A 17,500-nucleotide genomic window follows, 5' to 3' on the forward strand; every position below is an offset into this window, starting at 1 on the left:
GTGTGTGTGTGTGTGTGTGTGTGTGTGTGTGTGTGTGTGTGTGTGTGTGTGTGTGTGTGTGTGTGTGTACATATATATATATATATATATACACATGTATATGTGTGTATATATATATATATATACACATTTATATGTGTGTATATATATATGTATATATATATATATATATATATATATATATATATAACTACAAAGTAATGTCGTACCACATTCGTAAAAATTCAACAAGAACCCACTGTGTTGGATAAGAAGAAATGAAATAATTGATATCCATATATTTCGATCACGGACTGTGATCCTCTTCAGTGGAATACAGAGTAGTGGAGCAAAATGCATGTCTTATGTACAGAGAAAGAAGAAGGAATATGGGTAGGACTCAGGTAGCGTCTAATGCTTTGCGGGGCAAGTCACCCACCTTCACCAAAGATGGTAATGATTTGTTGACTGCCCAGTTAGTAATGCAGTCAGGTGACCATTGTCCATTTGAAATTTTAAAATTAGGAAATTTATTTATCAAGGATGATTCTATTATTTTCCTTTTAAAACTGCACTTTGAATTAAGAATAATTTTTGCCTCGTTCCAATCCATACGATGGCCTTCCTTGTCTACGTGTTGGAAGACAGCGGAATTTTGTTGTGCATATTTGACTGAATTTTTGTGTTCTTTCATCCTGGTGTGTAAATCTCTACCTGTTTATCCCCAATGTACATTATCACAATCCGAGCATGGAAGTTTATAAACACCTTGATGCATTTCTTCTCTAGGTCTTTGATGTACATTAACTATTTTCTTAGACAAATTGTTATGAAAACTAAAAACAAAGTTTATGTCTTTCTGTGGTAGAAATTGCGAAATGTCATTTAAGGACTTGTTATAAGGCAATTTTGTACAGTTTTTGTCCCAAACGAAATTCTTACTGGAATGGGAAGTGGATCCAAAGTGACTAGTTTTGGCTTTGTTTAGGGCTCTATTTAAAAGCCAATCAGGATACCCTATTCTTCTTAATTGATTTCTGATTGTTGTTATTTCCATTTCCAAATAATGTGGACTACATAATCTGAGTGCCCTCAGGAAAAGACCTGAGACAACACTATATTTAATTTTATCAGGATGGTGGCTGAAAAAGTGTACATACCTCCCCGTATGTGTGGGTTTTCTGTACACTGTAAAAGACTAATGATCCTGATGTCGTATTAATATAATATCTAGAAATGGCAGTCTGTTATCCACTTCCCATTCAGTTGCGGTGCGAGGGGGGGGGGCAGGCGGACGATTGTTGTATTATCTCTCTCCTTCCAATCACAACTCTGAAAGCAGAGAATTACGTGATTGGGAATTGTGTGTGTGATATTTTCAGGCAGCAAGTAAATTGCCCCACTGGGATGGGGTCAAGATTTTACACACGGGATTAAGAAGAGACATGAGGAAGACTGTTGAAGCTGCCTATATTAATTCGTTTGAAAATATCAATGACAGGGAAGGTTTCGTTTGTTTATCAAAGGCAGCAGGTAAATTGATTATAAATACGATTGGGAAACGTGTACATGGTACGGGAAAGGGAATCCCCAGACAGCCAGCGGAATGACCTGTCCATGTCCCCGTCCTCAGGTATTTGTGAGGTTCAAACTGTTTGTAGACCGAGTCGAGTTCCAGCCCTTCTTCGCTTATTCTTCCTCCACCCACACTCTCATCTGTCTAAACCATTCATCCAATATATATATATATATATATATATATATATATAAATATATATGTGTATATATGTATATATGTATATATATATTTATATATACATATGTATATATATATATACAAATATATGTATATATCATATATATATATATATTTATATATACATATGTATATATATATACATATATATGTATATATATATATATATATATATATGTGTGTGTGTGTGTGTGTGTGTGTGTTTATGTATATATATATACATATATATATATATGTATATATACACATGTATATGTGTATATATATACATATATATTATATATATACACACACACATATATATATATATATATATATATATATATATACAGATATAGAGATTGACATGGAGATATCCGTTTAGAGGTAGGATTATAGTGTAGATATTTGGAATTTATGTTTTTTGGTTGTTTCTGTGAGAAGTTTTAAAAGTTTATTGGACTGTTTAATCTTCTGTTCATTTTGTTCCATTATGCTATGAGTTATATGTTGCCAATATTTGTTTGTGGATGATTACTGACTACAATTTTGTGGTGAATTGTTATTTGCTGTTCTTATTTTCATTCTTGTACATAGATTATGAAAATCTGTGGGTTTTGGTTGTAGTTAACCTTTGAGTTTTAGAAAGGCAATGGAGGTATATATTACACGTAAGGGTTTAGATTATGTTATGAAATGATTATTATCATTTCATAACATAATTATTGGTCGTCTTTGAGTGGGAAGTTTTAAGAATGTATCTTTCTTGAAATTTGTGGGATTTTCGTATCTTAGTTGGGTTTGTATGAGCCATATCGTTTTAGAGTTGAGTTGGTCAGGTGATAATAATTCGCATGTCGAATATTGACAAATATATTTAAAATGGTTATATTATGTTGGTAATAGATGGAGTTTATATAATTTTGAGTTTGATATAATTGTGTATCATTCCGGGGCGTCGCTGTCGGAAGGAAGTAGAGGAGAGTTATGTATAGTGGGGAAAAGTTTTGGTAAGTGATTGTGAGTTCCTTGTAATCTATCGAAACGCATGACGTCTTTGCGTCTGTAGGTAGAATAATTTAATGTAATGGCATGGTTTTATGTGTTGGTTTTGTTCATTGTGGTATTCTGTCGTTGTGTTTTCCTTGGTTTGTCTTAATTTATTGTGTTGGATTTGGGCGACTGCCTGAGATTTCCTCGGCGCGGAAGCTGTGGTTGGGGGATGCTGAGGTAAGCATTTTGTTGGGTTTAGTCTTGATTTAGTCTAAAGTTAATGTGATATAGAGTTGTTATATATGGGTTAATTATTTGAGTACATGATGACAGAGGCGATAATGTAAGTTGTATTTGAAAGGTGTATTGTCTTTGATATTTATGTAGAATGAGTGTGAAAGATATCTCGTAAGTTTATTGTGTCAAGATGCACTGGGAGATGTTTTGCTGTTTAATTGTTGAGTTATATATGTTTGAGGTTTGATATGTTTACATGATGTTTGGTATCCTATATATGTTATTTGTAATATGTTTGTATTAGCTGTTGGTTGATATGTACAGTTATTTTTGGTAGATCTATGTCGATTGGAAAATTTGTAGTATATTAGTTACTTTATATCTTATGAATGTAGATATTTTGTTGGATGGTATATTGATTTAGAGAGTTAGAAGTGAATTAGGTGACCGCTTTATGTCTTGGTATGTGGGATCTGTTTAATGCATTATTTGTATACACTTTTTTTTACATACTATTTATACTAAATATGTTTACGTGTGTAAAGATTTAGGGAGAACAGGGGTAATTTACGTGACGATAGCTGAAGAGTAGTGTTGCTTGGGTAGCCTGGGTTGCACCGTGGGTAGTTGGAGACTGACGTTTAGACTGTAGATGATGCTGTTGACAGCAAATATTGCTGGGACTGAGGTTGACAACCGAGGGGCTCAGCCGATGTAAAGTTTCTGGTCTGCGTTGATCATGAAGGATTTGGAGGCTGGTGGAGGGCAGCAGGTAGGAGCTGGTCCGAGCTTAACCATTGCGAAGTTCCCGGTCTCGCTGGTTATGAAGGATTTGGAGGCTGGTGGAGGGCAGCAGGTAGGTTAAGCTGGTCCGAGCTTAACCATTGCGAAGTTCCTGGTCTCGCTAGTTATGAAGTGGGTGGAGGCGGGTGGAGGGCAGCAGGTAGGTTAAGCGGATCCGAGTTTAACTATCACAAAGTTCCTGTCCTTGTTGGTCATGAAAGAGGTGGAGGCGGTTGGAGGACAGGCTCTCGTCCGGGTCCTGAATTATAAAAAGGAAAATTAGTCAATTTCTTATACTCACGATGACTGGGGACGTTAGCTGGGGACGGGGTATGTGATATGCCTCTAGACGTAATCTCATCGGCCTGGGGCCCTTAGCGTCCGGAGTCAAGTCGTTGGGGTACCGGGTCGGCCTTCAAGTCGGTGCGCTGGATCTCTACGGCTGATTGGAGTCGTATGGTTTCTGTTTTGAGAAGTAGAGAGGTCATGTGGTATTACTTATCGAGAGGGACGTTTTGCTGAGCGTTTAGTCAAGTGTTTTGAAATGGGGAAATTTGTAAAGTCTGCAAAATTTGCAAGACTGGAGGTCTTACCAAGGACGAGTACCATGTTGCATGAGTGTGGATTATGTGCATGGTTGGTGATGGTTAGTGATGATTACACACACACATATATATATATATATATATATATATATATATACATATATATATATATACTATGGACTTATGTTCTTTTGAAATGAGGATTATGGCTTAACTATAGGTGATCATGTTTGCTATATCACGATTTCGCAATCAAGACCTTTCATAGAGAGGAACATTAATCCAGTCAACCTAAATAGATTGCTAAACTTGGTGATTTATTATAAGACATGGAAGACGAACCACCTCCTTCTTAAAAATAGGTGCCATCAAGAAAGGAACTTCAGAAATCACATGCCATCTATAGGTTTACTTGTGCATGAGAGAATTGTAAAGCCCTCCCCTCCGCCTATATTGCCATGACGACAATATGGTTATCCCGTCGCCTTTCATACAACCTGACACCAAGAGCCCCTAAAAACCCTTTAAGAGAAGTCCACGGTATAACACTAACAAAAACATCCTAGAAGAAAACAGTGAGATTTTGGAAATATGTACAGATGATATACGGCTCCCAATATTAGAGGCATTATACATTAAAGAGTTGAGCCCAAATTTAAATATACAAGTAGGTGACCTTAGGGCCCTCCCAAGCGTGAGACAAACCACCACAAACCCAAACAGAAGACATAACGCCACAAATCCAAGTCCGAGACAAAACGCCACAACCCCAAGCATACGACATTTTGTCACAACACGAAGTCGGAGGCTTCCCCTATCACGTGACATTTCACCACTGCCTGAGTAACCGGGTGGCTTCTCCCAGGTGTTCGATAATCTTCCCTAGTGAAGAACAAGTATAGAAACTTAGGTATATAAAGTAACATAACTTTACAAAACACCGGAATAATTCTTATCCTGACCATTTAGAATATTTCTAAGAGCTACTGAAAAAGGGTCTTAAACCCGAAATCGCGATATAGCAAATATGACTACCTGCAGTGAGGTCATAAATTTCCTTTCAAAGAAACATAAGTCCATAGTAAGGCATATGGAAAATACACTTAAGAAAATAATGAATGCACAATTAGCCATCACATTTAATAAAGTATGCATAAGAGAAAACCTCCTGCTCATACATATATATATATATATATATATATATATATATATCTTTATATATATATATATATATATATATATATATATATATATGCATGGTTTGGTTTAACGTCACAAACTCCCCCTTACAGTGGACTTTGTAGCTTAGAATTTAATAAACCATACCCTTAGTTCAACTCGCCCCGAGCAGGGTTCGAGTCGTCATCATCTCAAACTTTGTTGCAAGTAACGACACCCTAGCCCGCTCGGCCAGTGAGCATCCAGAAGACATTAGGTTACACAATAAGTCAGAAGTCATTTGGACACATCATTTACACCCTATTTTTGAAAATATGAACTTTACTCATCATCAACAATTCTACTTTATATCATTTATCCACAATATGAGACAACATATTATAAAGTTATAACTATTGATATTATTCATTGTTATTCAAGGCTTCCACTGGATATGCCAATCTTCATCACTGGTGTAAAATAAATCTGTAAACAATTGAATTTTATCTATCCACATTACTGTTTCACTTCACAAAGACAATCTAAACAAATCTGCTATTTTCCTCAATTTAATTCAATCATATTATAAAAGGACAATTTATGAAACTTGCTGTTCTTGTTCGCTGTCTCATTGTTATTCACAGACTCATACCAAAAGTCCAGATACTATATAGTAGATTTCACAATGTAACCTAATGTTGTAGCCGCCCAGCGGGCCATCCCAAAAATCCACAGGCACAAACTGGCCAGGAAGGAGCAACTTTTTGTTGTTGTTTTTTTAACGTAACAGGTTTTGTTAATTCTAACGAAGTATCTTATCCAACCCAGGCCCGCCTTTTATCCACTTCAGCATCTGTTTTCCTTAAGGCCAAATAATTCATCTTTTTTCTTGCGCGTGGAAAAAAATGTCACCAAAACCCATTACAGGCGGGAATCCACGATTTGAAAATTCCTATCATATAAAGAAGTGTGCGTAATACACCCATTTATGCGGATACAAATATAATTGCTGTCACGAATCAAAGTTCTAACTATAAAAAATTGGTTTCAGACCTCCTTCGTTATATTTTATCACTTCCAGCGGTCTGGTTACTTATACATAATCAATGATATACGGTACACTTGTCACTGGCAGAATGCGCATATAAACTAATGGATAAGCAAAATAAGCAAAAAATAAAAATAAAAGAATAAGCAAAAGTAGAAGCAGATGGATACAGACAAATATGTATAAGCACAAATAGACAAAAAATATATGATTGATACAAATATATACATATAAATAAGCATATAGATAAATGAGGCTTCATTTTTTGTTTTGGTGAGGATCCTGAAGACCAGTCCAAATATTACTGGATTTTCTTCTTCTATGTTCTCAAGGCGTTTGGAGGAGGAGTGGGGGTAGGAGGAGTAGCAAAAGGTTTAGACCTAAACACGATTTGAAGAGACACTTACCGTAATACCACAGGCGAGAGTGGTGTGATTTTGATGAGCGGCGTGTGTGAAAGAAAATATTTGTTCGATAGAATATTATCTTATTGGTCAAAATGAAGGTAGATTCGGGTGAGAAGAATTTAGAAAGTGAAAAGGGAATAGAGAACTTAGCGTTTGATAAAGGAGACTGTTGTGTTGAGATACAATTAAATGACAAAGTGAATTCAGGAGATGGAGCAGAGGATCCAAAAATCAGGAGCCAGGACTCGTGTGAAGAGAAGAATACTTCAAAGAGACAGCGACTTTTAAAGTGGCTGAGGCCTGATAGGCGGCTCCTTGGCATCAAACTCCACTTTCTCTTCCGCACAATGAGTAAGTCTGGCTTTGCCTTTGTTCACGTTTTCTTTATAGGCCTCCCGTTCCCCCTCTCTCTCACACTCTCTACATTCTGATAAGACCATAAGAACATAAGAATAAAGGAGACTGCAAGAGACCATAAGGCCTACACTAGGCAGCTCCGTATCCATCACCACCTGCCATCCCCATCCATAAAGTTGTCTAATCGTTTTTTAAAACAACTGATAGCTTCAGCGCTTACTACATGGTTACTAAGTTTATTCCATTCATTGACCACCCTATTAGCTTCTTATAGCCCTTTCACCACCTATAAGGCTCCCTACCTTCAGTGTAATATTGTCCTAAGATATAGACGCCCTGGTAGTCGCTCATTCTTTCTAGGCACACAAATCTGCTGTATACTTAAAATCTCATTCAAGTCATCTCCGTTTTTCAGGTACTTATCCGCTACTGACGTTCCTGACGATGATGTTAAGACAGCGGGGCGTGTCACCTGAGGGAATAGGGGTCATTTGGACCATCATGCCAGCTGCTGCCGTTGTGCTAGGAACATTACTCTCATCTCTTGCAGATTACCTCAAAGCCCACAGGTTGATATTTTTGACATGTAATGTCATTACCCCTATAGCGCTCTCTGGGGTTTACTGGACGCCCCACGTGGGTGCAGGTATGGTGGATTCTTCAGCGAAGAGTTGGAACCTGAGTAAAAATTCCACATCAGTGCATGATCAGCACTCATCGGTGGGTCGCCTTACTGTCCCTGATAACCAAAGTTTCTATGAATCATCCAACTTCCACACTCATTCACTGATTGACTCCAGAGATAATGTTTCAAAGTTTTCCCTTGATACACTCCGAGATATTCAGGAAACTGACAATATAACTACATTGAAGATCGAAGACAGGTCGCCGTATTCAACGTTCAGTATACCAGAATTGTTTAACTTTCCTCTCTTCTGGGTTATCGTATTCTTGGTTTTTATGATTCAGTTTAGCAACTTTATATCAAGTAATCTTTCTGAAGCCATCTGCTATATGTTGCTAGGTGAGTTGTTCTTGTGATTGTTGTCTTATCAAACTATTTTTTCTATCTATTTTTATATCTTCACAACACATTTGTTCTAATATTATACTCCATTCCAATAAGAAATTACACTCGATTTCTGACGTACAGTTTGGTACAGTTGGTAGTCCTGCAGACTCCTGCTCCACACAGGCCCCAGCGACATGCAAATTCCTTACCTCCTTCAGAAAACATTATATTTCTCCACTTTGTTCATAAGATAGGAAAATTTTGTTTCAATCATTAGAAAGAGTAGTCATTCTACAACAATAACAAAATTGTCAAAATTCGATAGGGTAAGAAACTAAGTAATTATGTGGTGTTGAATTCAAGAAAAATAAATTGTCGGTTTATGCCCATTTTTATTCATGATCGATGTTTACAGAAATTATGATAACAAATGTAGAATAAAAGATGTGTTTTCCTACATAAATAACTCCTGAAAATGATGGTGCATTCAGATTTCACATAGAGCAATAAAAAATAAAATTAAGGATTTTTATCAATATTTTACGTCATGACGTTCGTCGGGTGAGTGAGGGAGGGAGAGGTGTTAAGACTCCTTCTCTCTCCCTACTCCTCCTTCTCCTTCTAACTTATTCATCTTTTAATTTATTATGAGAAAGTATTCGTTTCCCATCGTTCTTCCCCGAGACTTTTTATGTAATGTAAACTTATCAATATTTTTTGAAGACGGTAGGTAGATTATTTGAGTGTACTCAAAAAGGTAAGAAAATAGAGATATATTATAAGTAGGCTACTTAGAATAGAATAGCATGATTGTAGATTATATTATATAATCTACGTTATCAAACATAGAGCAAAAATAATTAAATAACTGAGTAAAGTAACTATATATCAACTGGTATACACCATCCCTCCCTCCCTCCCTCCCTCCCTCCCTCCCTCCCTCCCTCACTCACTCACTCACTCACTCCCTCCCTCCCTCCCTCGCGCCACGAGTGTAATGACGCAAAATATTTATAAAAATCCTAAATTATAATTCTTTATGGCTTTCTATGTAGAATATGAATAAAACATTGTGTTCAGGAGTTGTTTATTTAAGATAATGCATGTTTCATTCTATAGTTGTCATAATTTCTGTAAACATCGATTATAAGTAAAGATGTGTATATACCGATAATATTTTTTCCTTGAATTCAACTCCACATAATTAGTTTCGTATCCCACCAAGTTTTTAAATATTTGTTTTTGTTGTAGAATGACTATTCTTTCTAATGATTGAAACTCTTTGCTATCTTATGAAGAAAGTGAAAAAATGTAATATTTTCTGAAGGAGGTGAGGAATTTGCGTCTCACTGGTGCTTTTGTGGAGCAGGAGTTTGCAGGACTACTAACTGTACCGAGCTGCACGGCAGAAATCGAGTGTAATTTCTTATTGAAATGGAATAAATCTATTTTTCAACTTCCTGTAATTTCCGTATTACAGTCATGATTAATAGCTTTTTTTTATAACAGGTGAGAAGGGTCAGAAGTATGGACGGCAGAGAATTACATCCTCTTTCTCCTACGGTATTTGTGCACTGACCACTGGATCACTTATCGATCTGTACTCCATGAACCTCCCTGATAAAGACTACCTTCCTGGCTTCATAATGATTGTGGTTTTTTCCATCTTCGACATGATAACAACCTCACGCCTAGAAGTTCCAAAACAAGAAAAAAAGCCCAAACCTTCTGCCACTGCCCGCGAATTCTTCAGAATATTTCTGGTGCCCAAAAACGTTCTTTTCTTTGTGAGTATATGTCCCTTTTATATGTAGTAGATATCCGCATTTATCTTCTTCTGTTAAGATGTATTCTTTAAACAACGTATTGTACTATACTGGTACCAACACTAATTAAAATAACAGCCTCTTATTGGGTTTGCATATTAACGTCTACTTTCATCATTCTAGGTCACTGCTCTTATTCTAGGTACGTCGATGAATTTTATTTTTACTTTCCATCTTCTTCTGGTTGAAGACGTGGCAATGGCGTGGGACAGAAAATTCACAGCAGTTAGTACGCTTCAAGGGCTCATCGTTGGCATTCAAGCTTTCTTCGGCCAAATTCCTGTCATGTTTTTTTCAGGTTAGTGATGGTATTATACTACCAAAATAATTATACAACTAATTCAAAGTTTTCTCTGGCCAAATTCCTGTCATATTTTTTTCAGATTAACGATAGTATTATACTACCAAAATAATGATACAATTAATTCAAAGGATTACAAAGGCGGAGCATGCCGACAGGAGACCTTTTGGTCCATATCTAGGTCGGATGCGAAAAAAATCATAATAATAAAAATGAATAAATAAAAACTATAATAATGTAAATAACAAATAAGATACATAAATAAATGCATAGGTATAGTTAAATAATAAACAAACAGGTAAATAGCAAATAATAATAAATTGACATATAACTTATAATAAATGAGAATCAAACAGGCAAATGATAACAAAACAAAAACAAATGATGTAAAATAAATGATAATCATTACAGCATCTTGCTTAGGTGTTTATCTAAATGATTCTTAAAATTTCGAACTGAACTACATTGCACTGCCTCTGCAGTAAGTTTATTCCATTCATTAACTACACGGTTGGCGAAGTTGTTTCTACCCACTTCCAAATTGAATCCATTTCCGGACAGTTTGAGACTATTGTTTCTTGTTTGATTCTCATTCATTGTGAAAATTTTGTCACTTTTGATGTTGTTAATTCCCTTTAGAATTTTAAAGACCTGTATCAAGTCACTTCTAAGTCTACGCTTTTTTAGGGAAAACAGATTCATATGTTTTAGTCGATTTTCGTATGATTTGTTTTTTATATTTGGAATCAGTTTTGTGGCTCGCCGTTCTAATTTTTCCAGTCTGTCAATGTCTTTAATGAGATTTGGTGACCATACGGAAACAGCATATTCTAAATGTGGACGAACTAATGAGTGATGGACTTTTGAAGTCAAAAGATCGCGCAATCAGTACTAAAATCTTATTTGCTTTCTCAGAGGCTGAAATACACTGCTTGGATGATTTGAGATCGTTACTGATGATTACGCCGAGATCATTTTCACTATACACTTTTGTTGACGAATTTCCAAATAACTTGTAATTGTACTTACTGTTACTATGTGCATTTACTTGTGTTAAATTTCATTAGCCACTTTTCAGACCATTGCTGTAATTTATCTAAATCTTCTTGAATATCCAATTGGTTTAAGTGATCATTTGCCATTCCGTAAACTTTTGTATCATCAGCAAATTTGGAAACAGTAGATTTTAGTCCATGGTCTATATAATTTATGTATATTATGAATAGAAGTCACTGTGATTCCATTTGTAAAGTTGGGTTAATTTTTTGTTGCAGAGAACATCCTTAATAAGATCGGCACGACCTGGTCCATCTCGTTAGTTTTGTTCTGCCACGGGATACGTTGTGTCATATACTACATGATCTCAAATCCATGGGTCTTTCTCCCTTTTGAGCTTCTGCACGGTATAACTTACGGCCTCAACAAGACTGTTCTTACTCTTTACGTGAACACAATCGCACCAGAAGGTGCAAAAGCCACGATGTTTGCCGTGCTTAAATCTACTCATTATGCAGGTAAAAATCGCAAAAATATATTTGGAAAATGCAATATGTGATGTTTACTATATTATTTTAACTCTTCCTTCAGACGTGTAGGAAGAAAGACAAATAGATATGCTTAAAAATCCATGTGAACAAGTTGTATAGACACGGTAAAGGAAACATGGACTGGAGGTGAAGCTTTTATTCCTTTGAGAAAGTCGATAGACGAAACGTCAGGAATAAAAGCTTCACCTCCAGTCCATGTTTCCTTTACCGTGTCTATACAACAGATATGCTTAACTTATATCATGTTATCCTTTTTCAGGGAAATCTCTTGCCGGACTAGCTGGGAGCATCCTCTGGAGTTGGGCAGGAGGAGCTGGATCGTTCCTTGCGATGGGCCTCTTCATCCTGTTCTACACTGTGTTCTTCGTCTTTGCAAAATTCATTTTCCCCAAATTTTCATGCACGAGGACAGTAGAACCCTCTGATTCAGCTCCCTAAAATCTAGTTATTTTCTAGTAACTTTTGAACGTAAACACCTAGTGTTGCTGCATGTGATCTGGAAATTTTCTAAAAGTACAAATACTTGTCTTTCTTTGGCTCATTGGAAGGACTATTTTGTATTCTGAGACCAATGGCAGGTACCAAATTTGTGGTGGTTCTAGATGAACAGCTAAAGTACCCGTATTCAAAACCTGTCCACTCCCTCCATTTCTTTTCCATACGTGGAGAACTGACACCCGATGACATAGAAACAGTCCAACACCAATCAGCACGGACGACTGTCTTTATTCCCGTAGATATCTGTGAGAGCCTTACTACCCACTGGGGGTCTCCCATTAGTAGCGTTTGTGGCTCGTTTTTGCAGAGAAATTGTAAGATTAATGCTAGAAAAAATGCTGGTATTTCTAAACTTACTAATATTAAGGACCAATCATGGGTATTTACATATGGTGGCCCTGCACCATGAAGAGTGAAGCGGCCAGTTTTCAGACCATGTCAACCTCCTCATCACCAACAGCCCTGAGAAGTTCATACTCAGTCTCTCTGTTAACTTCATATGTATTTATTACTCTTATTCATATCGACACGTGTTTTCCCTCCTATCACTTTTGGTCGGTGACATTGGAACAGCCTCACACTGATACAATATAGACAGTAGTCCAAATTTTTTATTCCATAGGGGTCTGTAGAGGCTTCGAGGGCCGTTACCAGCCACTGTAAGGCTGCGGTTTTACCACTTAGTGAAACTCGAGGTAAAAAACTATCGAGTGACCATAGTTACAACCTTCCTATGGAACCAACGATGCAATATTAGCTGTTATTATTGTTATGCTTTTTTTCTTTCAAATATCTTGCAAGGCTACACCTTACTAATGGAATCTGTGATGAAACTTTAATTGTTATCATTATTATTATAATTCTAATTATATTGCAATGATGAAACTGTATTTCTACACCTTACCAACTTTCTATGGAACCAATAATGCAACCCTAGTTATCAACTCTTCGAGTTTGCGAATCCAGCAGTTACCCTGGCACAGCCACAGAAGTTAAACACAGCTGGCTACCATAAGGGGAGAAGTTATGTTCGGTAGCCATGCACAACTTTGCCTCCTCTCTTGGAAAGTTTGTGGTATAGTTTTTTATGCAAAGGCTGCTGCATTCAAGGCTTGTACAAGTATCAACCGTCATCACCAGAATGTTATATCCATTCAGGAAACATTTGATGGAAACCCTCGAGGTCAAGGATCAGCCTCTTCCTATGTTCACCATGTCAGCAATAGACTCATTACTTATGTACACTCCGCCGCCTAACATATCGCCAGCTACACACTTCCGATGACGATGACATAACTGATCAGCTTTTTGGAGGTGCCATTGCGATTTTGTAATGGTTATATTGCTACTTCCAGCTAACGGCATGCTCTACATTGGTGACTTTAATGCCAGTCATTGCCTTAGGTATACACAGTAAATCATAGTTAAGTTTATTCGTCACTATTTGTTTACTCTTTGGTACTCTAGTGGTGCTACACACTCTCGGGGAAGTATCCTTGATAACATCATGCCTGAACTAGTGCCGACCATTGACAAGTGCTTCTCCGTGCCAGTCCTATCCTCAAGCAATCTTGCCCTTATCCTGTGGTAGTCGTTATTAGCAGCGCCTACCTTATTTTATCATCACACCCACATCAATATCCCACCGATTTACTGCCCAAACTACGTCTCCTTCATACATACATATATTCCTAAGTTGGATTATGGGTCTTCTGAAAAGTTATTGGCCTCATCTCTCTAGTCAGTTCCATATATAAATTTTTGCTAATTGCACAGGCCGAACATCAACCACCAAATGTAAACACAGTTTGGTTATCAACGAGGGTGTCAGAGCATCAACGAGACAGGAAGAAACAGACGATCTTGCCTATCAGAGGTTCCCTAATCTGGACACTACTGTAATGCTAGGAATCACATGTAACATTACTTTCTGTATTGCTGTACATAGGTACATCTTGGTATGTCTTTGTTATCATCTATAGTATGATACATTATTGTATACCTCTGTAGTTCTAGTATGCTGTTGTTGTCCTTAACTATACTCGTATATAGCTGTCTGCAAATACAACTGTGGTACATTATTCTTAATCATTCTAATCATTCTAATTTGTCATGTTCATTCTTGGTGTTGTTATTTCATGTTTGTTTGCCAGCGTGTCCAGTGAGTCACAAAATAATATGTATATAGTTTTTCTAAATGTACTAGGTTCGCCGCTCTCTGAGCGTAATAAATTAGTAAAAAAAAAAAAAAACATTCTACATTCTACAACTCTCTGAAATATTTTACCTATCTATACATCCATTAGCTTATGTCTATTAGTACCCGATTCACCCCTTTATTCATTTCACTTCCTTCTACCCCACCGTACATCTGCTCTCCTTGATCTTCCTCACCTTGCGTTTTGCTTCCATCTTCTTTCTTTTGTGCCTTTGATGTGCTTGCAACCAGTCTTCAGGTATACGTTTGTTTTCTGTACTTTCACATCTTCATCCCCTTATCAGTTGCTTCTGCTTCTTTCTCCTCCCATATTTCTCATCTCATTACAGCATGTACATTTAATCACTTCCTCTTTAAAGTTTACTTATTCTTTCTCTACTGAACATAAGAATATAGAAATGAAGGAGACTTCAAGAGACGGTAAGGCGTACACTAGACAGTTCCATGCCCATTACTGTTTAGTGTAGCCCTTATGGTCTCTTACAGTCTCCAACTTTAATTGGTTATCCATTATCGTTTATTTCATCTCGCACGTCTCTCAGCTGCATTTTTTTAGTTTAATTTATTCACCACAGTTCTTTCCTTCTCCTTTAGTTTACCTCTGCTAGGTTTCCCTTCTATAAGGTAAAGGAAAGATAACTCACTGCCCTCTTCCCCGAATACATCTCCGTCCAGAACTCTTCCGATCCTCCTTTTGGATACCACTACTTTGTATGTTAATACTTTTTTCAACTACCCTCTTCTGTATTCTTTCAATTCTATCAATATCTTAAATCACAGATTGGAAAGAGTACAGGAGTAAGCCACATTATACCTCTGTAGAACTTACCCAAAAGTAGCCGTCTCCTATGATCCGGATTCCAGTTCTAACAAGCTGCTGTTTGATTAAGTTCTAAGACTGGTATGAGAGCGCAAAAGATTCGTTTTGAGTGACCCTTCGAATTAAGTGACCGTCTCAGAGTAACAACGCTAGTGCTATCGGTTTCGTCTTATACAGTGTTTCGTGTCAAAACGTTTTGCCACCAATCAAATACATAAGATAGCCTACATTAGGACATACATACTTAAACTAAAAGATAGATAAGACATATCTATTAATTCTCATAATGTTGATAACACATTTACAAAAAAAACAGAACACAAATCTAATGTACGAACAACTGTATGACATCACATTTTCATCCGTTCATCCATATATTCACTTGTTGATAAGTAACTTGTATATTTGCACATTTCCTGGATGTTTTTATTACTAAATTATATCCCTTATTTGTTTTGTAGACTTGTTTGTGATCTCCTCTCTTTGAGTAAACGACCACCCGGTAGGGATTTGTAATCATGAACCCACACTGGGACAACTTAGTCACTGGCAAAGCTCCGGGAGGAGAGTCCGGCCGTCGACCAGGATGGAGGGAGCAGGAAGAGAGAGAGAAGTAAGTTGGGGGCTTGGGGACATAGGTAGTACAATCAACGGGAGTTAGAAAATGAGCAAACAGTACTCGTATATATGTCGGGACATTTAGGTATAATTATTCATCCTTGACTACAATTTTTTTTTGTTTCATGCTAAATTTAATTTTGGGAAAGGGGGAAAATTGCTTTGTATTTTCCTAATTTTAGTTAAGTATATTTGTGACTACCATGAGTGAGGGGAATTACCAAATATGAAAATCATATATGTATGTGTACGCGTTCACACGTGTGATTCATCATGGCCTTTATTCACATGTATATATGTATGTATGTATGTATGAATGTAGGTATGTATGTATGTATGTATGTATGTATGTATGTATGTATGTATGTATGTATGTATGTATGTATGTATGTATGTATATGTATATATATATATACATATATATATATATATATATATATATATATATATAAATATAAATATACATACATAATGAAAATTATTGTGGGGACGACAGAGGAGCGGAAATGGAATTGAGTAGGAAAGGTATCCAGAAAGAATGTTGGGATATAGAACAAGTGCATCACTAACAAGGTGCCGCGAGATAGGAAGCATGGAAGAGGGAGAACAGAGAAATTTGCATGAGTGACGTGGCAAAAATGGTTGGAGTTGTGCGACTCATGGAAAAGATTAGGTGAGAATTCTGAGCAATGGACTCCTAATGGTCTCCCCGCCACCCCCCCCCCCCCCCCCACCCCACCAAAAAAAAAAAAAAAAAAAAAAAAAAAAAAATCCTGAGCTATGCCCTGCGATAAGGCATTGGCTATTTTTGAATTAACAGAAAAAAATATATACGTTTTTAAGAATATAAGATTCTTTTTAAATAAACACATATATATCCCTTTCCACATTTCTTCTGTTTCTGTGTCGCATACTATCATTTTTGGAGATGTCCAGTCCTTTTTTATCTGTCTGTTCATCTCCTTTATTATTGTGTTAAAGTTAATCCTACTAAGAGACGATTTTATTCTATTTGAACGATGATCGATTCGACTTAATGCGAATAAAAATCGTGAACAAGTGCCAGATACAATCTTTACCGGGATGCAATTATTTTAGTGTATTATTTCTATGCTATTGTATATATCTGTGCATACACACACACACACACACACACACACACACACACAGTGATTGACGTCTGAAACAAATTGAACAGTGAAACGGTTAATGCCAGAACTATACACGAATTCAAAAGCAAACTGGATGTGGAGAGATACAAAAATGGGTCAAAACGAGCATAGCTCTAGTCCCGTAGAATACAACTAGGTAAATACACACACACATATGTATATATATATATACATATATATATATATGTATATATATATGTATATATATATATATAATATAATATATATATATAATATATATATATA

At 36.5% G+C, this 17,500-nt stretch overlaps 1 protein-coding gene across 1 annotated transcript in view; it reads left to right on the forward strand.

Moving 5' to 3' along the window:
* Positions 1–14,634, forward strand: part of LOC143026777 (uncharacterized) — an 88,821-nt gene extending 74,187 nt beyond the window's left edge. The window contains exons 13-20 of the mRNA XM_076187548.1: positions 3,690–3,800; positions 4,106–4,210; positions 6,957–7,236; positions 7,658–8,266; positions 9,764–10,041; positions 10,204–10,378; positions 11,656–11,895; positions 12,188–14,634. Of these exons, the coding sequence (XP_076043663.1) occupies positions 3,690–3,800; positions 4,106–4,210; positions 6,957–7,236; positions 7,658–8,266; positions 9,764–10,041; positions 10,204–10,378; positions 11,656–11,895; positions 12,188–12,366 (1,977 nt within the window). The 3' untranslated portion in view covers positions 12,367–14,634. The remainder of the gene's footprint in view (positions 1–3,689; positions 3,801–4,105; positions 4,211–6,956; positions 7,237–7,657; positions 8,267–9,763; positions 10,042–10,203; positions 10,379–11,655; positions 11,896–12,187) is intronic.
* The last annotated feature ends 2,866 nt before the right edge of the window (positions 14,635–17,500 follow it).

Source organism: Oratosquilla oratoria, chromosome 7 (assembly GCF_046742065.1).
Source record: "Oratosquilla oratoria isolate Oo_2021 chromosome 7, ASM4674206v1, whole genome shotgun sequence".
In the NCBI taxonomy this organism is placed as follows: domain Eukaryota; kingdom Metazoa; phylum Arthropoda; class Malacostraca; order Stomatopoda; family Squillidae; genus Oratosquilla; species Oratosquilla oratoria.